The 19239-nt window shown below is 36.6% G+C and overlaps 1 protein-coding gene across 3 annotated transcripts in view; it reads right to left on the bottom strand.

Moving 5' to 3' along the window:
• Window positions 1-19239, bottom strand: part of Nbea (neurobeachin) — a 539067-nt gene that overhangs the window by 440926 nt on the left and 78902 nt on the right. For all 3 annotated transcript variants that reach the window (XM_021158784.3, XM_029475178.2, XM_085835883.1), the window contains exons 2-6: window positions 7130-7361; window positions 2200-2300; window positions 1775-1870; window positions 978-1099; window positions 61-187 (exon numbers count right to left, since the gene is read on the bottom strand). In XM_021158784.3, coding sequence (XP_021014443.1) covers window positions 61-187; window positions 978-1099; window positions 1775-1870; window positions 2200-2300; window positions 7130-7361 — 678 coding nt within the window. The remainder of the gene's footprint in view (window positions 1-60; window positions 188-977; window positions 1100-1774; window positions 1871-2199; window positions 2301-7129; window positions 7362-19239) is intronic.

Below are 19239 nucleotides of genomic sequence, written 5' to 3'. Positions count from 1 at the left end.
CGCGGAAAAGGAGAACAGCTACTGACGTGATTTCCAGGGGAAGCATCTACTCTGCCCTACCTTGCGAGGCTGGAAGTCATACTTCACACAGTGCTGGAAACCTTTTCCTTTGGACTTCAGAGATGTGACTATCAAACAGTTGCCAACAAAATGAGCAGAATAGCCCACGCCTTTGCTAGTACGAAAACTGTATTAATAAAATAATACAAAAACTCTGGTTAAAAGAAATATACCAACACGTACTAAAACCTTATACAATAAACTGAATTTTCAGTATAGTCATAGTTAACACCTTGGCCAAATAGAAACGAAAACATAAGTTTTATAATATCAAAAAAAAAAGTAAGGGATTTAACTCAAGAAATAGTAGGCTTTAGAAACTCTTTATATTTAAATTTAAGATACAACAGACATTAAACAAAATAATGATCAAAATGTCTACTAGGCAGGCTGCATATGAAGGACCATCTCCACTTTGCCGGTTCAAAACTCATTTCAACAAAGTTCATGGTGTCAATACAACTTGGTCTCTAAGTTTACAATACCTATAAAAAGAAAACCTTACCAAAAAGAGCTAATTTTTGTAATAATGTGATTGATCAAATAAGAACATATATTTCAATCTAAATAAGAACATGCTTACTAAACAATATCATATAGTTATAATGTTTTATATGGCTATTGTTATTTTTACCCGTGTGAATTATACTTATAGAAATAAAGGTGAAATAGACAAACTCTAGTAAGAATTGGTGTCTTATCTCCAACATCAGATACTAGTAACCCTGTTCTCCCTCTAACAGACTTATCTTTCCTTCTTATATTGTAAGTAGAAAAAAATAAAAATGTGAATACACAAACCTAAAATTATTAGTAAATAAATAAATATTAGCTATATGAACTTTATGGTACAATGTTTAATTTCAAAAAGTCAAATACATAAAGACCAAAGTAGTATACTTTTGAATATTACTTACCAATACAGATAAGGTTTATCCTTATCAACATTAATGTTATTTAATGGATCCATGCGAAACCAAGTGTTTAGAGTGAAGCCATTCTGATAAGGCCACTTTGCAATGGGAGGCAATGCAATTGCCTAAAAGACAATACAAAAGGTAAATTAGATGAAATACAAAGTTATTCTGGTCAAATTTCCCTCCCCCTAAAAATCAAGTACAGAAATAAACTATTACTGCAGTCAAAGAATTTCTACAGGCTGTTTTTTGAAACATAGAGTGGGCTAAGTGTCATGTCTACCTTGCTCAGCATGCTCCAGACTGTTCTCCAACCCTCCCTACTAACTCCCACAATATAGACACATGTGACTGACACACAGCCACAGAAGTCTCTGATTCTAATGCCTTATGCTAGTGTTTAGTAAGACTTTATTTTCTTAATAGAGCATGAATAGTTACAGCCAAGATAGCCTGTCCTAGAAAGTGTCATTGGAGTCAGAAGAAAGATCTAATTCACTGTGAAGCCAAACATAATGAGTAAACATGGCATAGTGATGCAAATCCCTAATCCCAGCATCAGGAAAGCTGAGGCAGGAAGACTGTGAGGTAGAGGTCAGTCAGGGCTACATAGCAAGATTATTCCCAAACCCCTCCCCAACAGGAACAGCAGCAGCAGCACAAGAACCATGAGCACATACCATATGGTTTTATTGTTTTATTCCTAGGCAATCTAGAAAAGACAAACGAATGGAGCACCAAGTAAACTCAGATAAAATAGAGATAGTTAAGTATAAACACATATATTTAAAGCTTACCGCAGCACTACACCCAGGAAAATTGAAAAATGTATCAGGACCATGTCTTTGTGGCATCTGATTAAGAACTGATAATAATTTTACTGCATGCCTTGGCTGAAGAAAAAAACAATCAAAGAAATAGTTATTATATAAAGTTATTAGCGATAATATGAAATATTTCACTTTTTTTGTAAGGAACACTCAAGAAAGAATCTCCTTATTGCATAACACTTGGGTCCATGACAACTATATAATATCATATTTTAATCAATGTACTGTTTGGTAACTAGTAAGAAAATTATATTTAAATGATTTGCTAAATGGATTAAAAAGGAAATAATTATCATTACCAATTCAAATCTATGGCTCTCCAGTGACAATCTCTTGACCATTAAGTATGAATGGATTAGTATTAAAGGCTGCTCCCTCTGACCACGACTTACCCAGATTCCACTTTCTCCTCGCAGCATGCTGAATAAAAGCTTTAGCTCCTTGACAGTAATGCTGTAGCTTGCCAGAACCCCCAGCATATCCACTAGAAGATCTACAGAGGAGATTGCAGTTACTCTCTACTCCAGGCATTAACTCAGCTGCCAAGCACTATATTTTTAAAGGTGCGGAAAGTTACTAAATGTTACCTCTACTTACAAATCTAATATAGCTCAGTGTCTTCATGAATGCAAACATAGAATTCATTACATGTAGAAAAAGGGAGAAAACATATTCAAAGACAGCACTGCACACTGGTTATGTTCAAATGAAACCTCACAGTTGATCAGTAAAACATGATAGTGAAACATTTAGTTCTTGGGTAATTTACACTTTTGAGCATTTACTCCATCCACAATGGGATGCTATTCCAAGTGCTATATTATGTACTACTATCAGCAAGCCTCAAAATCAGACTATGAGTTTTACAATGCTATCATCATCTCCTTTAAAACTGGATAAACTATGGACCCAGTAACTTAGTCACATTGTCCAAAAACGCATTCACAGCAAACAGGGGAGTCAGTATTCCAAACCACACAGCATGAATGATTCCAGAGCTCTCATTGCCACTCACTAATCTCAAATGGGTCTAATTTAAACATTTAGATATTAAAAATAGCTACTGATAGTCATTATGCTAATGTGAATGTGTTTATGAATGTGTAGAGCACTAACTCACCAATGAGAAAAAAATGTCTGTAAACAACTAAATATTTATATATCTTTTCAGATTCTAAAGTGCTTATATCATATACAAGTTACTATAAATACATATACATACTCACAAATATGTATATATTTATGTATGTGTGTGTGTATATATATAAAATACACAAACACACACACACACCCATCACCAGTTAATATAAGAGGATAGGATAGAGTAGACAGAAATAATTAACTATCACCTTGTCACCAATTAGTATGAGGGAAGATTGGGAAGACAGAAATGATTCATTTTTGTTGTAAAATTAATGTTATTAAATACCACAGGTTATTGACTAGAATATGGAAAATTAAATTATTTATCTATTTCAATTTTTGAATAAGGTTATCATAAGCAACAAGTAATTCATTATATTTTACTTATTAGCCCAATGAGTAAGCAAACTCAATGGGAAAAATTTTGACAGGTGTGTATAACATTTTTGTGAGATCTTTAAATGACACAAATGTCTCATTATTAAAATAATAAAAATCTTAGTGCATAAAATCAAGCTGCTTCTTAACTGAAAATTCTATATTAAAATAAAGAAAATCTTTTAGTTGAAATTTCTATCACTGAAGATTTCTTAAATATTTACATAAGAATATTTTTTTTAAAAAAATCAACTTTGAATTTACAATGATCTGGATAATTGGGACAAAATTTATATCAAGTTATTCTTCAACTTTACAAGTACATAAACACCAAATAATAATTTATATATGACCCATAACTAAGCAGGTCGATTTAATTTTCTTATTGCAATAATTTTTCAACAAAAATTTTAAAGAGGAAAAAACTACTAATGCTATAAACTTTTTCTCAATTCATCAGAAATATTCAACCATATTTTAGTGATAAAATTATTAACTTTAGAGTACCTCTATGTTTTTAACACATTATAACACCCAAAGATGGGAATTAAGTACTTTGCTGGTACTCATTCCAACTTTCAGTTAAGTATTTAGATTTTAACTTCTCTATTGTAAGTAGTTAAGCAGCATTTTCTTTTTTTTAATTGGGTATTTATTTCAATTACATTTCCAGTGCTATCCCAAAAGTCCCCCACACGCTCCCCCACCCACTCCCCTACCCACCCACTCCCACTTCTTGGCCCTGGCGTTCCCCTGTACTCAGGCATATGAAGTTTACACAACCAATGGGCCTCTCTTTCCACTGATGGCCGACTACACCATCTTCTGATTCATATGCAGCTAGAGACACGAGCTCCGGGGTATTGGATAGTTCATATTGTTGTTCCATCTATAGGATTGCAGATCCCTTCAGCTCCTTGAGTACTTTCCCTAGCTCCTCCATTGGGGGCCCGGTGATCCATCCAATAGCTGCCTGTGAGCATCCACTTCTGTGTTTGCCAGGCCCCAGCATAGCCTCACAAGAGACAGCCATATCTGGGTCCTTTCAGCAAAATCTTGCTAGTGTATGCAATGGTGTCAGCGTTTGGAAGCTGATTATAAGATGGATCCCCGGATATGGCAGTTTCTAGATGGTCCATCTTTTCATCTCAGCTCCAAACTTTGTCTCTGTAACTCCTTCCATGGGAGTTTTGTTCCCAATTCTAAGAAGGAGCAAAGTGTCCACACTTTGGTCTTCGTTCTTCTTGAGTTTCATGCATTTAGCAAATTGTATCTTATATCTTGGGTATTCTAAATTTAAAGGATCTTTACCTATCCTAAATCAGATATGGGACTAATATCCAATATATATAAAGAACTCAAGAAGGTGGACTCCAGAAAATCAAATAACCCCATTAAAAAATGGGGCTCAGAACTGAACAAAGAATTCTCACCTGTGGAATACTGAATGGTTGAGAAGCACCTGAAAAATGTTCAACATCCCTAATCATCAGGGAAATGCAAATCAAAACAACCCTGAGATTCCACCTCACACCAGTCAGAATGGCTAAGATCAAAAATTCAGGTTACAGCAAATGCTGGCGAGGATGTGAAGAAAGAGGAACACTCCTCCATTGTTGGTGGGATTGCAAGCTTGTACAACCACTCTGAAAATCAGTCTGGCAGTTCCTCAGAAAACTGGACATAGTACTACAGGAGGATCCCGCAATACCTCCCCTGGGCATATATCCAGAAGATGTCCCAACCGTTAAGAAGGACACATGCTCCACTATGTTCATAGCAGCCTTATTTATAATAGCCAGAAGCTGGAAAGAAGTCAAATGCCCCTCAACAGAGGAATGGATACAGAAAATATGGTACATTTACACAATGGAGTACTACTCAGCTATTAAAAAGAATGAATTTATGAAATTCCTAGGCAAATGGATGGACCTGGAGGGCATCATCCTGAGTGAGGTAACCCAATCACAAAAGAACTCACACAATATGTACTCACTGATAAGTGGATATTAGCCCAGAAATTTAGAATACCCAAGATATAAGCATTTTCTTTAGGACATTCCCTTCTCTCATATCATCAGCTATAAGGTCCTCTGGGAAATAAGTGCTACTGAGAAGAAAAGAGAACTAAAAAACTTCACATTTGACAGAAAATGCTTAACATGCCCTCACTGCTGCCTTCTCTCAGGAACTACTATAAAGCACTATGCATCTTCAGGGCACTCCTCTAAAACTATTCTGTAAAGTAGTAAGTGCATTATATTAGAAAAACAAACAACAAACAAAAACCAAGACCTACTCAGCTGATAGGATTCAAAGATCATATGAGAGCCCACACAATATACAACCATATTGATACACACATAAATACTTAAGACACTTATACTAACCCCAACATTGATAGTCATGCAAGTTTAATCTCATTTTTAATCATGTTAGTTATTATTCATCCATAAACATGCTCAACACAAATGCAGACTACTTTGGAAGCAACCAGACATGATCTCAAAGTAGTAAGGAACATAATTTTAAATTTTTAATTTAAATTTAAAATCTATACTTGTTAACCCCGCTGTTTATCTCCTTCTTTCTTGATATTGTACTCTGAAAATTTTAAAATTAAAGTCTTTATATGAAATTATTAAAAAATTCTATAGGTTCTGACTCTTTGTAAAAAGTACATACAATATTGTACAGTCAAATTAGCACTTTGATAATTGTAGAAATATTTTTATGTCAGAATAAATTTAGACTATACATGTATTTGTGAAAAAGAAAAAACAAATTTGAAACTGCACTTATTTTCTAGAAATAACTGCTGCTCTGGGGTCATTAGCCAAAACATTTTTCCTGAAACATACCTAACCACAGAGAATAGTTAGTCACCTTGCCAAGAGGTCAGAGTTGATAATACATGAAATACCAAGATTTCAATACCACTATTTCAAATAATAGATAATGAGCAAAAAATTAATACTTTATATACATTTTATGTACTATTCCACAATGTGTATTACACTGGTTTGAATGAGACTGGTTCCCATAAGCTCCCGTATTTGAATATTTGGCCTCTAGCTGGGAAAATGGATTAGGAGGCCTGGCCTGGCTGGAGGAGGTATGTGAGTTGGGACAATTTTGAGATATCAAAGGGAAGAGGCCAAGAGAGTGCCTCTCTCTGCCTCTTAACTTGACAATACAGATGGCAGCTCTCAGTTGTTCCTGCTGCGTCCTGTGCTCTCCCATCATGGACTCGAACTCTAAGTCCAATTAAACACTTTTTTTCAGTAAGCAGCCTTGGTTGTAGTGTCTTATTCACAACAATAAAAACTGAGACTAAAAACATAAAGGCCAACAAAATATGTAGGCCAAAGAGGTCCTCTGCGAAGACTTATCCTGCTGATGCTGCAGGATCCAGGTGCAGCAGACTGGGAGGCTTGGAGCTGGAGGAACTTGGTGAATGGCTCTGAACTACATATTGTAATATTTTAAATGAGTTGTAGTTCAGTTATATGTAACATAAAAGATACTGTTAGTTTTTCTGATAATTTCCTATTGTAATTTTTACTCTACAGTACTAAGAATTTTCTAAAACTTGGGGGGGGGGTCTAGTATTTATGTTTGCACAGCACAATTTTGTTTTCTCTTCTTGTCTACACATCTACATTAATATAAAAATGTCATATATTCTTATTTATTTATACAAATCAAGGCAATTTCTACAAATCTGTTTTCATGTAGACTATCAAGAAGTCCCTGAAACCCTGTAACCATAAAGCACTTTGTTTATCAGGCCACACTTACCTGCTATCATGTCATCTACCGCACTCATTTTCAGCAACACTTGCTCAATCAGCCCCACTTCTGTGCTGGTCTGTAAATTCCGAACACTCTTCCGTAGGATGGCTGTAAACATGCTCCATATTTCTGCTTGGCATGTCACATCACAGTGCTCCAAAAGCTCTGTCATACATGTTATGCTCTCAGCATCCTGGATAATAAAGTTCATCTCCAAATCAAATTCCCCACCAACCAGCTGGAAGTAAACAGGGAAGAAAAAAAAGAAAAGTAAGCAGAACTGACATGGGAGGCCATGTCCAACACCAGCAGAGAATAATGCCAAGGAAGCACGGACACGAATAATTGTCTAAGTCATTTTCATAAAGCAAATTTTGGTCAAAGTTTAAGAGTTAAAGATAAAAGGAATGAAAGAGGTTTAATTTTTACAACGGTGGAAGGAAAATAGTAAATTCAAGTCTAGAGAAACACACACACCATCAAATAATTGTGGGAGTGAGGAGGGGAATCAGGACAAATTCCCTTTTTAAAAGATCAGAGGAAGAGATACAATATCTAAGGATAAATATTAAAACAAAATTCACTTTTACTTTTATCTTATTGAACTTATAGGGGGGAAAAAGAGATGTAATAAAGAGGAGCTTGGTTCAATTTTCACATGAAAAATGAAGAAATATGAAACTGATGCAAGAACAACTTAAAATAAGTGTTGAAAAATTAAAAAGAATGATTTGTACAGAGAAATATGTAAGGCCTTATAATTGCCTAAACCATAAAGTTAAAAAGGAAAGAAGTAGATTTACTGTCAATATTATGACTTGTGGCAAATAATTCAAGTTATCACTGTTTCCATCAACGTGCTACTTTGAAACCATTACCAGCCCCACTAAATGCATAGTACTAGAAACACACAGAGAATAAAATATTATGACATGTTTATTCTCTGTTGATCAAATCACATGAATTATTACTGTGGTGTTTGAATAAGAATAGCCCCCATAGGCTCATATATTTGAAGGCTTAGGAGTGGTAATCATTGAAAGGATTAGGAGATGTGGCCTTGTTGGAGAAAGTATGTCACTGGGGGTGGCCTTTGAGGTTTCAAATGCCTGCTGCCTTGTCTGACCACAGTAGGAGAGGGTATACTTAGTCCTAATGAGACTTGATAAGCCAAAGTGTGTTGGCACCTAAGAGAGGTCTTGAGTAAGGAAAGAAGGGTGGGAGGGTGTGACTGGGAGAAGAGGAAGTGGGCTGTGATTGGGATATAACATGAATTAATTAATTAATGGGAGGGAAAAAAAGCCCAAGCCAGGTTCAGTGGTTCTGTTTTCCTGCTACCTGTAGATACAGATGTAGAACTCTCAATTTACTTGTCCAGTCCATGTCTGCCTACATGTTGTCATGCTCCCTACCATGATGACAATGAACTAACCTTCTGAAAGTGTAAGCCAGCCCCAACTAAATCATCTAAGAGTCTATTATTGTATTTACTTTAATGAAAAAGAATCTTAGGAACAGAGTTAAAAATCTTGAAGATATTCATTGGGTGGTGGCTCCAAGGTCCAACTGTGAGAAGACTGTCTGTGAAAGTTTATATAAAAAATATCATTTAGGAATATCTAAGTCTTATAAAATTAAACATACTTCTCAAATTTTAAAATTTTATGTTCAAGGAACATTTTTAACTTACAATAAAAAATTTAATTTCAAGTAGCCAGCCTAAATTTTGACCTGTGATTGAACTATTCTCCAGTTTTGCCTTTGCATCTGAAATCACATTGACTCTATTATTTCTGGTTTATTTCTGAAAATTGCTGCAATAGTGGATTTTTTTGAGTCTGGGGCAACCTTGAAGACACAGAAATATCCAATGAGCTTAAGGCCAGCAAGAGGGTACATAATAAGCCCCATTGAAAAAGAAAAAGGAAAGAAAAAAGTATAGATACAGATACCCAGCATTAACATCTGGCCTCAGCATCTACACACAAGTGCACAAACATCATTATGTTCACAGTCACACACTCACCCACAGTCAGCATTAGGTTATTAGGAAAGTAGAACAACCCTAACTCTCCATCTAAAACATGGACTCGTCTGACCCAATACAGCTGAAGACCCACAAAACTGAGCCAGCGAGTTTTCAGACAATGCAATGTATACTATGACATGACATTATCTTCTTATGTTTCCAACACAGTGTCCTGTGCCATGTCACTCTATTTTCTTGAAAATCTTAGCAAACTCAACTATTATTTTATCATTCCATATAAGTAAAGTGCAAATATCTATTCATTATTATATGTCTAATTAACCCGAGCCAAAACTATATTAAGCTATTCTCGAGTCCTTATCAACCCAGAAGAGGTTTTCCATCTCACTAAGATAAATATTCACTGTGAAACTAGTAGCAGGTCTGAAGCCGGACCTATGACCCAGTGTCTAAATCTGTAGAAGCTCCAGTAATAAGAACAAAAAATGAAAAAGACATCACTGAATGTTTTCAGACAAATTTGTTAAACAAGTTTCAAATATTATAGCAGTGCCTGGTATAAATTCCCCAAATGTATAAATATATGAAGTAATTAACTATGAGAAGGTCTCAGAAAACGAGAAATGATTTGCTTTATACAGAAGAAATATCCACAATTCTAGCAATTAGGCTCTGCTATATAAAGTCTAATTTTCCATCTTTCATAGTTGATAACATAACATCCTTCTATGTATCATTTAATCACAAAAACTACAGTCAAGGTCCCATAATTTTGTGATCCAAATACCAAAAACCAGCCTCAGAGATATTGCAGAATATGTCTGCTTCATCTAGAGAAAGCTATCTTTCTAACTTGTATGGTGGTTTTTAGCACAGTTGTGTTAAAGAGACTATAGTAGGAAACTATCTTCCAAAATTCGCAAAATCCCTCTATTTAACAAGTAGTCTATTAGTTATCAGCAGTTAAACCATAGAAGCAAAAGCAGTGCTGGGATTACAGGCATGAGCCACCACACCCACCTAGAAAGTAGATTTCAAACATTCAATTACAAGAGAACCCACAGCTCTTTAAAAAAAAAAAAAATCATAGAAAACATCCTGAAAGTCACAATATGTGACACAAGATAGTCTAAGCGCTTTGTCATGTCCCCAACATTGGTAAATAAACAAAACAAAAAAGGTGCAGTAAATCCCAGTCCCATATAATGAAACTGGCTGGCAAGCTCCTGAGACTTTGGATTCTCAATGTATGGCTTTGGCACTCTGTTGTTACAATAAAGTATGTTGTTTTCCTACAGACCTTAACCCCCTCAAAACTAAATATCAGAGCTGAACTTTTTAATGACAAAACCTTATTTACATAAGAAAGTTTACTGATAAAGCATCTAGGATATAAAATGACTAGAAAATGCATTGTATTATGTAAGAATTAAGAATTATAATTACTAATATTTAAAATATTTTATAAAACTTTTAGAATCACAAAGTATTGGGATAATACAAAATAAATCAGTATTACTTTGGTCAAAAGGAACAATTATAAACCAGTTAAGAGTTTTTTGCCATTCATTTATTATAACAAATTCTAAAATTACATGACATCATTCATTAAACCTCTATTTACTACTTACATTCAGTTACCTTTCTATTCATAGATGCTGATATTTTAAAAAGTATTCAAAGTCACTATTCATCTAAAACTCTGCTTACATTTACTTCCTATAAACTACTGAGATTTTTCATCACTATTTTAAATTTTATTATGTCTCCAAGTATCTCCAAAGTAAATCTCCAAATACCAATGGCTAGAGTCCCAAAAACCTTTCCCAGAAAGACTGTCTTTCTCTAAATTTCCATTATAATCCATCCACATGTCAGTCATTAAATAATATTAGGGACTAAACATGTGCTTTCTCCAACATCCACTGAATGAGGTCTTAATCTCCAGTTAGATAGCTGAGGTCTTTAGAACCCAATTAGTTGAGATCTAAATCATGAAAGCAGATCTCTCAACATGAGATTACTGATTATATAGACAGAAGAGACACCAGACCTTCGTCTCTCTGCCACAAGATGAGAGACAGGTATCTGTAAGCCAGAAATAGCTCTTTATCCATTATGGTAGCAACTAAACTGTAAAAATTCCCAGCTTCTTCTAAAACTATATGGATTTATTGGCTGCACATCATTTAGGGCCCATGGGAAACCTATGGAATGTTTTTTCTAGTCTGATAAAAACATGACTATATTTTATGGAATTGTTTTACATCTCACATAACAAGTTTTAAAGAACAAGCTTTTAAAGAACAAGGACCTTTTTCTGTTTTTATTATCAACTATATATTATACCACAACCACACAGCCAAGCACATAAGTTATTCAGTAATTAACAGAGAATGAAAAGGCACAGAATGGGAGGCGGAAGAAAGCAGCAGGCTTTATTATGCAGGTCAGTTCTGAAGTCTTCCAGGCTTTGCACTCAGTGTTTCCTCGTTCTTTCAATAATGAATTACTCAAAAACTTTCTACGGCTTCAGAGATCATTACAGAACCAAAGATATTTTTTTCAAATCTCTGTATCTGCGTTGCCTCACTCTTTCTTGTGTTACTGAACAAGACTGAAGGGACCTCTTCCTCACTTAGGACGTGTATTAGTTATGAGGAGGACTATGGTAATGATACACCAGAGCCAGAAGCAACGTGGAGAGGAGAGACTACTTCACTCAGTTCCAGATAACTGCTCATCATCAAAAGGAGTAAGGCAGACACTGAAGCAGGGGGAAACCTGGAGACAAGAACTGATGCACAGACAATGGAGGGGCGCTGCTTACTGGCTTACTTATGGCTCAGCATGCTTTCTCATAGAACCCAGGACCACCAGCCCAGGGGTGGCCTCACTCACAATACCCACCCCACCCTGCCCATCCCTAATTAAGAAAATGCCCTATTACAGGCTTACTTACTACCTGATCTTATGGAGACATTTCCTTACCTGAGGCTCCCTCCTCTCTGATGATTCTAGTTTATGCCAACTTGACATAAAACTAGCCAGCAGAGGAGTAGAAACTTCTCCATTTAATTTGCTAAGTATATTCAATATGTTGTGCACCATGGTCAGTTGTTGGAATCACACTTAGAGTTTCCACTTTTAGTTCATATTTTCTAGTTAAATAAATTTGTAAGGCATTCCTTTGGAAAAACTAGCTAGGGAGTGAAAACACACACACACACACACACACAGGGCGGGGGTTAATAATCAGCACTGTACTACTCCCCAAACAAAGCTGGTAAAAATAAGAATCAATTTTCAAAGACTTCTGGACTCTAGCCACAACCAAATCAAGAAGCTACTACTCTTGTTAACAACACTGTAGATTATTAAATAATTTGCCTACTATCTCACCATCCCTTGTACCCTTAACTGACAACAATATATCATAAAGACTGGGGTGTAAGGACTGCTAATTCCAGAGGCAGCAATGTCACCCCTATTCACAAAGACATTCATGGATTTCCATCTGTTTGACAACTCCAAGAAAAGGCACAGAGAATTCCCTTTTGTTTCCACTACAACAGCTTTCCAGGGCTAGCTGACTGCTAATGGCATCTGGAGGTAGAAGAACTGGCTGTAGCAGCCTGAAGCAAGAGGTAACATTGTGTCAAGAAAGAAAATATTCATGTGGAGAAAGGAGACTTGTAAGGTTGTGAAGTCTCTTTAATGTTCCCAAGTACTGAAGGGAATTAGGTAAGTCATAAACCTGCCTGAGCAAGAGCACATTCAGAACAGGAGCAGTGGGGCTCGGGCTCTGACCTCCAGTCAGCCCTGAGGCTACAGGATGCAGAACCAGTCCCCAGGACTGAGCAGTTTCATTTCCTTCCTGTTTCCTTTTTCTTTTTTCTTCTTTTCTAATTCTAAGCATTACAATAACTGCCAACATGGGAGCCAAAGAAACAGAAACAGAATTTAAGGGTTCGCATGCAAGAGAGAATACAAACCTTTAAAATGCTTAGGAGAATCACTGTAAAAACAAAACCAAAAAGAAAAAGAAAAAGAAAGAAAGAAAGAAATGAAAAGAAAAAAATCATATCAAACATTTCTACATTAAACTTTTTTAAAAAACATTAAACTTTTTTAAAAAAAAACCAATTCCCAAGGCTTGAAATAACTAAATACAAGAATAGCTGTTTAGTGTTGATGTGAGGCCCTGGGTCTAAGTCCCAGCAGTGTAAAACGATTTAAAAGTAAAGTAAAAAAACAAAACAAAACTCTAAAACCTACAAATAAAAGTATGGTTCATCTAGAAAGAAGAAGAAAGGATAAAGGAGAAACTAGGAGAAAACTAAAACACAGGCATGGCTTAGACTCATTAGACAAAAATCTGAAACTAGTTACCTTAAATGGCTCTAATAAAGCAAATCCTGGAGAAGGATGGGTAGACTAGAAGACTAAATTTCCACAAACAGGAATCATATGAAGACAAATTATCTAAAAGGACAAACTAGAAGTTTATGTACTGACCAACACTGAAATGCAAACTAACCAGTAGGTCTGAACAGACAACAAGAACTTAGATTTTGATAATGTAGTAGTTTGAATAGTTTTGCCCCCCCCCCCATAGACTCATGTTTTTAAATGCTTGGCCCACAGAAGTGTGGCCTTGTTAGAGGAAGTTTGTCACTGTGGAAGCTGGACTTTGACATTTTCAATGTTCAAGCTAAGCCCAGTGTGAAACAAATTCAGTCTCCCTCCTAGCTGTCTTTGGATCAAGATGTAGAGCTCTCAGCTCCTCCAAAGCTATATCTGCCTGCAAGCTGCCATACTTCCTGCTTGATAATAACAGGCTAAAACTCTGAAACTGTTAGCCAGCCCCAATTAAATGTTAGTCTTTATAAGAGCTGCCTTGTTCATAATTCCTTCACAGCAATAAAACCCAAAATAACACAGATAGTGTCCTTTTACTTTTCTCAAAGTGAAACTACAAAAATGTGCTTGTTTTAATTTTTTTAAGATTTATTTAATTTTATGGGTACAGTGTAACTGTCTTCAGACACACCAGCAGAGGGACGCATTACAGATGGTTGTGAGCCACCATGTGGTTGCTAGAAATTGAACTCCGCACCTCCGGAAAAGCAGTATCCAAAAGTTTTCTGAGTGTGCTCCCCTCATTTAAACAAGCAAAAAAACAAGTATTTTTTAAAGGTCTGTATTATGCTACCTGACTTGTTAGAATTTCACATCATTTTTGTCTCTTGAAAATTAGCATACAGAGTGTGATGGTTTAAATAGTAATAGCCCATATAGACTCATGTGTTTGAATGCATGGCCCATTAGGAGATTTGACCTTGTTGGAGTAGGTGTGGCCTTGTGGTAAGAAGTGTGTCATTGTGGAGGCAGGCTTTGAGGTCATATATGTTCAAGCTATGCCCAGTTTTGTACACGGTGTCCTGCTACCTGCAGATCATGATGTAGAACTCTCAGCTCTTTCTCAAGCACCATGTCTGCCTGGACTTTGCCATGCTTCCTGCCATGTTGATAATGGACTAACTAAACCTCTGAAATTGTAAGCCGGCCCCAATTTATAAGAGTTGCCATGGTCATGGTATCTCTTTACAGCCATAAAATCCTAAAAGTAATGAGTTTAATTTTGGTATTTTCATATATACCTTGTCCTTTTGTTGGGATCTCTTAAAATTATATATTTTTAATAATTTCACACATAAATACAACATATTCAGCTCATATTCACTCCTCTTTTCCCACCTTCAGCTCTTCCCAAAACTCCCCCAACTATGTCCTACATCCAACTTGCTGTCCTCATACTTTTCTAATATTTCACTGAGAACAATCAGTGACAGCTGTATGAGTATCAGTGTAGAACCATCAATGGGAGCTTAGCACCTACCCTGACTCCCAACCTCAGCAGCTATCAACTTCCAAATACTCTTCTGTTAGGGGTAGGGCAGTGTTCTATCTGTGCTTGGAGTCTTGACTGCTCTGATTTTATAGAGGAAAACAACACCTCTTTGAGTTCATGAGTATAATTGTGCTGTCATGTCTAACTTCAAACTGTCCTCTTGTCTCTTATAATTTTTCCAGCCCTCTTTGATCATATTCCCTGAGCCTTGTGTGATAAGAATATGATACAACCTCCTTATTCACTTGTCTGTTTCATCAGACTCCCCCAAAGGTCATTCTCTTCCTACAAGGAGCCTCCTTTCTACTGGTCTGCCATATAGGCTCTATTGCAATCTTCAGTACTACGTCAAGGTCTCCCCTTCCCCTCTGATTGACCATATCTAGTTCCATAACAGTAAATACACATGTGTGCATACTGCAATACATACATGAACACACACACCTAAATCTAAAATCCTAAATATATATGAGATAAAACATTGTATCTGTTTTAATGACTCAGGCTTACTTTACTTAACATCAGGATCTCCAGTTCAGCATTATGATCTCTATTTCCTTTTTTTTTTATTCACAAATGTCATGAATATATTTTTGTCTATGGCTCAACAAAATTCCATTATGAGAAGAATGCTTTCTTTCTTTTTTTCTCTCATCTATTTCTGGATATCTAAGTTGGTTCCATTTCTTAGCTACTCTGCATAATGTGGCTATAAATGTGAATGTGCAAATATCGCTATGGTAGAGCATAGTATCCTTTGAGTAGTATAGCTGGATCCTATCGTAAGTAGTTTTATTCTCAGTGGATTTTAGAGGCCATATTGATTTCCACAGTTACTGTACCAGTTTACATTCCCATCATCAGTAAATAAGAATCCCTTTCCTCCACATTTGTTGTTCTTTGTTTTCTTCATCTTAGCCATTGTTACTGGAGTGGAGATGTGTAGATTGTTATCTGTAAGAAGGTGAAGGCAGGTGAAAGATAAGGCTAGAGCCTGGGATTGGGCAATGGAAAAAGAAGTCAGGCTGAGAATTTTAGAGGAGTACAGAGAGACAGAGGGACAGAGGGGAAGACAGAGAGTAGAAGACAAGATGGAACCTATATGAGAGGAAGAGGAGCCAGAACCACACAGTCCTGGGAACTTTAAGTATTGGGGATTTCTTAGATAGATGATTAAATAATAAGTAGGTAGTTGGCCCTATCTAGGGGCAAGTGAGTTTTGAGCTCATTGTGTGGGTGTTTTATGGGTTGAGACTTTACTGACAGAAATCTGACTGATACATTACAAACTCCCCCCCCCCAGGAATGTTCTTTACTGTATACAATAAACACTTTAAAAGTTAATAAAAAGAAAGAAAAAATTAGCTGGTAAAAACTTGCCACACAAGCCTAACAACCTGAGTTTAGTCCTTAGAATTCATGTGGAGTGAGCTCACTTTTTTTAAAATTAAATTTAATTAATTAATTAATTAATTTTTTATTTTTATTTTTTTTAGTTAGGTATTTTCCTAGTTTACATTTCCAATGCTATCCCAAAAGTCCCCCATACCCACCCCCCCAATCCCCTACCCACCCACTCCCCCTTTTTGCCCTGGCGTTCCCATGTACTGGGGCATATAAAGTTTGCAAGTCCAAAGGGCCTCTCTTTCCAGTGATGGCAAACTAGGCCATCTTTTGATACATATGCAGCTAGAGACAAGAGCTCTGGGGTACTGGTTAGTTCATAATGTTGTTCCACCTATAGGGTTGCAGTTCCCTTTAGCTCCTTGGGTAATTTCTCTAGCTCCTCCATTGGGGGCTGTGTGACCCATCCAATAGCTGACTGTGAGCATCCACTTCTGTGTTTGCTAGGTCCCCGACATAGTCTCACAAGAGACAGCTATATCTGGGTCCTTACAGCAAAATCTTGCTAGTGTATGCAATGGTGACAGCGTTTGGAAGCTGATTATGGGATGGATCCCTGGATATGGCAATCACTAGATGGTCCATCCTTTCGTCACAGCTCCAAATTTTGTCTCTGTAACTCCTTCCATGGGTGTTTTGTTCCCATTTCTAGGAAGGGGTAAAGTGTCCACACTTTGGTCTTCATTCTCCTTGAGTTTCATGCGTTTAGCAAATTGTATCTTATATCTTGTGTATCCTAAGTTTCTGGGCTAATATCCACTTATCAGTGAGTACATATTGTGCGAGTTCCTTTGTGATTGGGTAACCTCACTCAGGATGATGCCCTCCAGGTCCATCCATTTGCCTAGGAATTTCATAAATTCATTCTTTTTAATAGCTGAGTAGTACTCCATTGTGTAAATGTACCACATTTTCTGTATCCATTCCTCTGTTGAGGGGCATCTGGGTTCTTTCCAGCTTCTGGCTATTATAAATAAGGCTGCTATGAACATAGTGGAGCATGTGTCCTTCTTACCAGTTGGAACATCTTCTGGATATATGCCCAGGAGAGGTATTGCTGGATCCTCCGGTAGTACTATGTCCAATTTTCTGAGGAACCGCCAGACTGATTTCCAGAGTGGTTGTACAAGCTTGCAATCCCACCAACAATGTAGGAGTGTTCCTCTTTCTCCAAATCATCGCCAGCATCTGCTGTCACCTGAATTTGTGATTTTAGCCATTCTGACTGGTGTGAGGTGGAATCTCAGGGTTTTGATTTGCATTTCCCTGATGATTAAGGATGTTGAACATTTTTTCAGGTGCTTCTCTGCCATTCGGTATTCCTCAGGTGAGAATTCTTTGTTCAGCTCTGAGCCCCATTTTTAATAGGGTTATTTGTTTTTATGGAGTCCATCTTCTTGAGTTCTTTATATATATTGGATATTAGTCCCCTATCTGATTTAGGATAGGTAAAGACCCTTTCCCAATCTGTTGGTGGTCTTTTTGTCTTATTGACGGTCTCTTTTGCCTTGCAGAAGCTTTGCAATTTTATGAGGTCCCATTTATTGATTCTCGATCTTACAGCACAAACCATTGCTGTTCTATTCAGGAATTTTTCCCCTGTACCCATATCTTCGAGGCTTTTCCCTACTTTCTCCTCTATAAGTTTCAGTGTCTCTGGTTTTATGTGGAGTTCCTTAATCCACTTAGATTTGACCTTAGTACAAGGAGATAGGAATGGATCGATTCTCATTCTTCTACATGATAACCGCCAGTTGTGCCAGCACCATTTGTTGAAAATGCTGTCTTTTTTCCACTGGATGATTTTAGCTCCCTTGTCAAAGATCATGTGACCATAGGTGTGTGGGTTCATTTCTGGGTCTTCAATTCTATTCCATTGGTCTACTTGTCTGTCACTATACCAGTACCATGCAGTTTTTATCACAATTGCTCTGTAGTAGAGCTTTAGGTCAGGCATGGTGATTCCACCAGAGGTTCTTTTATCCTTGAGAAGAGTTTTTGCTATCCTAGGTTTTTTGTTATTCCAGATGAATCTGCTGATTGCCCTTTCTAATTCGTTGAAGAATTGAGTTGGAATTTTGATGGGGATTGCATTGAATCTGTAGATTGCTTTTGGCAAGATAGCCATTTTTACAATGTTGATCCTGCCAATCCATGAGCATGGGAGATCTTTCCAACTTCTGAGATCTTCTTTGATTTCTTTCTTCAGAGACTTGAAGTTCTTATCATACAGATCTTTCACTTCCTTAGTTAGAGTCACGCCAAGGTATTTTATATTATTTGTGATTATTGAGAAGGGTGTTGTTTCCCTAATTTCTTTCTCAGCCTGTTTATCCTTTGTGTACAGAAAGGCCATTGATTTGTTTGAGTTAATTTTATATCCAGCTACGTGATTGAAACTGTTTATCAGGTTTAGGAGTTCTCTGGTGGAATTTTTAGGGTCACTTATATAAACTATCATATCATCTGCAAAAAGTGATATTTTGACTTCTTCCTTTCCAATTTGTATCCCCTTGATCTCCTTTTGTTGTCGAATTGCTCTGGCTAGGACTTCAAGTACAATGTTGAATAGGTAATAGAAAGCCAACATTCACGTGGAAACTGAACAACACTCTTCTCATTGATACCTCAGTCAAGGAAGGAATAAAGAAAGAAATTAAGGACTTTTTGGAGTTTAATGAAAATGAAGCCACAATATACCCAAACTTATGGGACACAATGAAAGCATTTCTAAGAGGAAAACTCATAGCCCTGAATGCCTCCAAAAAGAAACTAGAGAGAGCACACATTAGCAGCCTCACAACACAC

Source organism: Mus caroli, unplaced genomic scaffold, assembly GCF_978045245.1.
Source record: "Mus caroli unplaced genomic scaffold, Mus_caroli_1 scaffold_3, whole genome shotgun sequence".
NCBI classification, from domain to species: domain Eukaryota; kingdom Metazoa; phylum Chordata; class Mammalia; order Rodentia; family Muridae; genus Mus; species Mus caroli.
The sequence above is the reverse complement of the archived record's forward strand: the minus strand, read 5'-3'. Positions and strand labels throughout refer to the sequence as shown.